Here is a 6,505-nt window from a genome sequence, read left to right as displayed (position 1 = left end):
GGCTTATTAGGAGAGTCGTTTACCAGTGTATAGTAATTGTTGCATGCAATCTGTGTGGCAGTGAAAGGTGTTTTGTCATGACAATTGTGCTGTAACGTGCTTATAAACTCGAATTTGGCCTTTGAATTTTAGTAGTAATGTGTGAATGTGTGTTTATGAGTGATTGGGCTACATATTTTGTTTGTTATTGCCACGGGGGTTTGGGGGCATGTGCGTTTCTCTGTCAGGCTCTATATGTGGCAGAGAAAGTTATAGCACTAACAAAGTTGAACAAAGTATCAGGCAGACAGGCAAGAATGTTATGTAAACAAATGTTGCTTTACTGTAGGTCATAAAATGACTTTTTCAATATAACAATGAACCAGAAAATTGTACACTTCCTTGGCCCATCAGTTACAAATCCCCACAAGATGTTATCACAGCAGGATTTTCTTTAAATACTATTATACACAAGGGAATACTCCCTTAACATTTCAAATGGAAGGGCAAGGGAACACAGAGAAATACGATCACTAGATTTGTTCTTTACATGTAAACGCATATTATAATGAATCAATGAAAACAATTCACAAAATAGAGATCCATTAGAGCAAATGTGTGGTTTGTGAAGAGTGGGTGCTTTTTTATGTTCCAGAGAGGCAAACAACTCAAATCATTTTCAAGAATCAGTGTATTAAAAAGCGATGCTTTCTGTGTTCACAAGGAAAGAAAACTGAACCACGAGGAGTCTGATTTACAGTGATGGTCGCCCACACAGCACCCTTGTCAGCCTGTCCACAAAGCATTGGTCAGTTAAGATGGCTCCCAAACGACGGGGCTGTGTTGACAAGCAGTGCTACTCTTTCAACCATTTCAGCTTCCGACCTAGTAAATCTTGCAAAAATTCACATACTTCAAGCGTTCCTATCATATTTAAAACAGGGCCCATGCCAAGATGTCATCATATGTCATGTGAAATTTCTGTCAACACCCTTCTAACATTGCTCCAAAATACGAGAAACCGATGCAAGGTTTAGTGTTGCCTTTAGGATAAGATCTTTGCCAGGTGGGCCTGTCAGACAGGTGCATTCCCTGTTGCGGGCAGGGTCATAAGTGCACACAGACCAAGTTTCCAATTAACTGGAATGAACCTGTATTTCTGAAACATGCAACCGAATTCGCACAGTATGCAGCCAACCGGAGAAGCAGAGCACACAACTGTAACACTATGTGCCCAAATACTGATATTTCAATAACAACTATACTAACAATGTCTTCAATCAAATTTAACATATTCACTATTTACTGTACAACAGCAATGGCAGGGTCTTACCAAAGGCCCTTAGGAAAAATACATCATTTGCAGAAGATGGATGTCTTTTGGTAAAATGCCACCTCTGTGAAACAGTTCATTTATCACTCGAGCAGCACATCATATTTGTGTTAATCTAATTTCTAAATTAGATAGGATTTAAATGGAGAAACAGAAAGTCGAAGTTTGGATTGGAGTCCCCACTATCGATTCTCCATGGTTACCTGTGCCCCCGCAATTAGACTTAAAGAAACGAGGTCAAACAAATCTCATTGTAATCCTTTTTTGGAGTATGGAGAGAGGAAGGCATTCATTTGGAAACAATTTTATTGAGGAAGACATCCAACTTTCAAAGACTAATCGCCAAGGACAACACTACTTAGTATGCAATCATGCCACAGAATTGAAATAAACTCAAACCAAACAATGGAGACCAACGTTGTTTTCACCAATGTGATGGGCTTCCTTCCTGTCCACCGAGTCCACACCCATAGGACCAAGTGAAGCCAGCAGTTTGCCCAGCAAGGGTGCTGGTGGGTGGTTGCTGGGGCTATGGTACCCCGTGATGCTGTGGTGTCTGGAGGTAACTTAGGGAGCACAGCTTCTTTGTTGCATATGAAGTGCGTCATATGCCACAATTTTTCAGAAGCAGAGAGAAGAGTTAACCATTGGTGAGACAGAGAGGCAGAGCCAGGATGGGCGTGGTAGATGGCAGCATGCGCGATCAAGTTGCGCTTTCATTATAAACAGCCCTCATATTCAGCCCTGTTAACCTAAAGTGGATTATATATTAATAACCTCCATCAGCACTTCAATATGTTTGAAGTGGTGCTAGTTGCCCTCTGATACACTGGGGTGTGGAATCGATCTATGATGTGAATGGTTTGTGATGAGGGAGGTATACATTCTACTTAATCATAACTCATCGGAATGCCTATAATAATCTCACTGAGCATGACAACGTGTAAAGAGAGCTCAAATCAGTGAATGCAAAAGTTCCTGTTCACTGATAAGAATTAACTAGTGAGATAGCGAACCACTACATAACTTTTAAAAGAAGATATGTACAAATACAACACTTTGCCACTCCATTGTCTCTCGGTTTCACAAGAGGTGTGTGCAAAAAATCAATAGCGAACAAAATATTGATGTTGCATCGGCCAATTTACCCTCAAGGCAGGGGCCACAAAAATACAAGAGAAAGACTCTGGATATACATACATAGAAAATAATTCGTGGGAGCCACTTATAGGCATTTCCTTCTTTATATTTTATGTAGTAGCCTGAACTCTCTGCTGGCTTTTTTGTGCTAAGAGACGACACGTACCATTTTCAAATAATTTGCACATGAACTAATAAATACAGTCAAGGGTGCTCCTCCGTCCTGACTCATCTCCCGAACAAAAGAGGCCCGACTCTATTCAAGCAGCACCCAGCAATCACCTTTACATTCCTAATGTAAACGTCCCCTCCATACACCACACATTCTGGAGTGAGTCACAATATTGTATTTTTCCGTTGAACAAATACCTGCAAAAGACCAATACTTGTGCTTCTAGCATATATGTCGATATTAAACCATGATAATAAAACATGTTAAGACTTCATAATCTTGTCCATGCACAACAAAATATACATGAAATAACTGAGAGGAAGAAAGGTGACTACACATCCTAACTTCTGAGTGAAAATATTTGCTCTTCTAACTGGCAAGGTGAAGGGGCGCCCTTTTGTTAGGCATGTCAGTTAGCTGTCCACTTAAAATTATTGACTTCATTCTCTTTGGTTCAAAGTTAATGACAGTGTCAACCCACAAAGGTACTTAGAAACTCAACACTTCTTTTGCTTCATAAAACAACAGTCCTTTCAACAGCAAGGAACAAAGGCTCACTGTTCCAGTCGAAGTGTTACTCGGAGGGCCCAGAGACACCAGCAGAAGTCGCACCTGCAGTACTGACGTCAGCAGTGCACTGCAGGCCTAAAGAGTGATGATCTTCAGTGGTCAAAGGTCAAACGCAAGAGGCCGTGTGAAGAATGGGACCTTTGGCAGTGCCGGTGTGGTCAAAATAATGTCCCACATTCTGACATTCTCCTGCGTCAGCGCACTGCCCCAGCCGCACAACAAGACATGCACGTACAGCACGCGCACAACCCTAAAATGGCAGCCAGGGCCGCCGATATCCGAGACTGGCGCTCGTACTTCAGTGCCTTTTTGACCTGTTCGTTGGACTGCGAGATGTAGTCCAGAGACTGGAGGACATTGTGTTCGATGCTGTTGATGACGTCGTTCTGTTCGGAGACCAAGATGTCCAGGTGCAGGAAGAGTTCGTGCAGCTCTGTGATTTGGGCTTCAAGGTCCAGCAGCTGCTTGTGCCGCTCCTGCGCCAGGGCAAGGTGCTGCTGAGCCTTCAGCACCTCTAAGTCACTCCCCACGATTTGAGGTCCCCTAAGGCTTTCCACCAGCCGATTGATGTCATCTTCTTGGAGGTTCAAGCCGGCCAGCTCTGCCTGCCTCATAATCTGCTCCTTCAGTTTCCCAACATACTTTGTCTCCTCTGCGTAGTGTTGGGAGATGATATCTCTGTATCGATTGGTCATTACCGTGAACTGGCTTTGGCGGATCCGGTACTCGGCCATCCAGTTTTTGTGGTCCTCCGCCATGGCTGCTTTCATTTTCACCAAGCGCGCCTGGATGAGAGTGGCATCCGCGGTGAAGGTGCTCTTCAGGGCGCTGAGCTGCTTCTTGCCTTCGCTTATAGCTGCTTCGGTCGTGCTGCACAGCACTTCACCCTGCTTCTTTTCAATGCTCTTTGAAAGTTCCGCCAGCTTTTTCAGCTCCAAGGAGAGCTCGGCCACATCTTGGAAAAATCTTTCAATGGAATTGGTTTCATTTTCCTTGTAGACCAGATTGTCGTATGCCAAGTTCTCCTCCAAATCTGCAAAGTCGTCCGAGTTAACTCTCTCCTTGAGTTCTTCCAGCCTGTCCTTCATCTTCAGGTCGGACTTTAAGCGACATCTGCCGCGGGAGGGTACCTCAAAAGAGGACACCGGCTTTCGTGTGGAGGTGCAGCTGTGGGAGCTGAAACTCTTTTGCGTCAGTTCAAGCTGTTGCAGCTTTCCTCCCAGCGCCGGCAAATATTGACAAAGCCGGCACGTTTCCACATTGTTAACTCGCTGGTCACGTGCCCTCGCCATACAGGCTTGGTGACATTGCATGCCAGAGGGGGGCGGAACTCGGCACTGACAGCGATAATCGGGGATATACGGAAAACTTCAGGCTCGAGGAAGTTCGAAACCAAACTGCGGACATGGATCCTTCACAAGACTGTGGAGGAACACTAGCAGGGCGGCTGCAATGCATCTCACCGTGTATCACAAACACACCAATTGACGATTTATGCGCAAATAAAATAGAAACATTGGGAGTTATAGAAACACGTGTAGCTCCTTTCAGCAAGCATTGGCAAGTCCAATAGATCTGGGTTTACACGTGTATTTGATGGGTGAGTGGGTTAATACCTGAATTAATAAATGATTTCATGAGCGAGTGAATTAGTTCGTACATGGATGGATGAGTGAATGAGGATGTACGTGCCAGATGGATGAGTGCTCTGCATTAATGGACGAGTGGCTGTATGCTGGATGAATAGGCGAGTTTAAGGGTAAGTTCATGAGTGAGTGAATGGACGAATGAACTGGCTATTGTTTTATCTGCTCCTAATTTTTTTTCTCATAATACAATCATCCATTCTCACATCCTCACCCTTCAGTCAACCCCAACACTCATGCATTCGTCCACCAAATATACCTCTCGTAAGCAGGTATTTATGTAGCCACATACTTATCTTCTAATCCATGGATCCATTCATATTAATATATCCATTAACATCTACCCATAAAATTATGTATTTCCCAGTCATATGTGTGTGAATGTGTGCCTGTATACATGTAGTCTATGTTTGCAAGTATGCCTGCATTTGCGTTGTCTGCACATGTTTCTTTAAGCATGTTAGTTGCAGGGCTGGCTTTAGTGCTGGTGGCGCCCAGTGTGACAATGTTTACTGGCGCCCCCCCATTCTATGGTGGAGGTGGTGACCACCTTCAGCACGGATTCCCTTACCACCACCTTTTAACAGGGCCTCTCAAGTCTTCATAGCCACTCTCTTCCAGATGCCTTTAATTTATTTGTTAAATAGCATCCCTTATACCAGTGTCAGAGCACTGTGCATCACACACACATTACACAGAGACAATCAATCATATGTGTGTAAATCAGTGTATAGCAAATGTTACATATGCCATTGTAGGAGTGACGTCATGGAGAATTATTATTATTATTATTATTATTAGTTCTTATATAGCGCTCAACTCACCCTTGGGCATCTTGGCGCTTGCATTGGGAACCCGTCCTGGTTTTTCCCTGTGAGACAACCCGTACTGGGCATCCCCAAGGTGAAAGCCAGGCATCCCGCCGCGGGTCGGCCGTTGTGGAGATTAAGCAAGCTTGTTGCCCAGAGCTGCATAGTGTGAACTCGTGCTTAGAGTGGGCACCGAAGCGAGAATTATCGAGTCCGTGGACAATTGGGCTCCGGACCCTGCCGCGTCGGGAATTGAACCCTGGTCCCGGGTCTGACCTCTGCTTCAGGGTATGCCTCCTCTAACCAGTGAGCTACACTTCTCCATGGTAGGCAGAATAGTTTAAGAGTGTTAGTCTGGGGGGGAGGAGCCTAGCGCTTGACCAAGATGGCCGCGTGAGCCCGGAGCTCCCGCTACCCTCGCGCCCTCCGACACTTATCCTGTCCTAAATCCTGAATTTCATGCACGGAATCTTGCAGATGAGTCACAGCTGGGGCGACTGACGCTGTCCGGGCGAGGATCGCCCACCGGGGACCGAAGTTGTGCGTGGCGGAAGACTGCGGCCTACCTCCGAAGGATGCCAGGGGCTTGCGTTGGCAGAATGCCCGGCCACTAATTGAACAACAGCGGCCCTAGGAGGTGTGAACTGACGGACGGATGCCGCTGCACTTTCGCTTTCGCTTTCTCGCCCTTTGTTTGCTCTGGCTTGGGAGCGCTTCACGCATATCCTCCTCTGACTGGAGGACCTCCATTCGGTCCTGATTGACTGTGGTAGTCCTATTTGACCCTGTTGCCTCTAGCTGCGTGAGGGACGGCCTTTGGCACTTGATTGTCCTGCTGTTCGGGATGTCGACCAAA

At 45.5% G+C, this 6,505-nt stretch overlaps 1 protein-coding gene across 1 annotated transcript; it reads right to left on the bottom strand.

Annotated features, from left to right (window-relative positions):
* Positions 1 to 297: 297 nt before the first annotated feature.
* Positions 298 to 4,567, bottom strand: LOC146829190 (syntaxin-3-like). Its single transcript, XM_085607836.1, has one exon. The coding sequence runs from the start codon at positions 4,505 to 4,507 to the stop codon at positions 3,389 to 3,391; it is 1,119 nt and encodes a 372-aa protein (XP_085463962.1). The 5' UTR covers positions 4,508 to 4,567; the 3' UTR covers positions 298 to 3,388.
* Positions 4,568 to 6,505: the final 1,938 nt, after the last annotated feature.

Source organism: Triturus cristatus, chromosome 5_2 (genome assembly GCF_964204655.1).
Source record: "Triturus cristatus chromosome 5_2, aTriCri1.1, whole genome shotgun sequence".
Classification (NCBI taxonomy): Eukaryota; Metazoa; Chordata; class Amphibia; order Caudata; family Salamandridae; genus Triturus; species Triturus cristatus.
This window is presented reverse-complemented; position numbering and strand designations above follow the sequence as displayed.

Excerpts from the sequence above, each read along its gene's own strand:
- LOC146829190 (XM_085607836.1), bottom strand. The coding sequence starts at position 4,507 with ATGCAATGTCACCAAGCCTGTATGGCGAGGGCACGTGACCAGCGAGTT.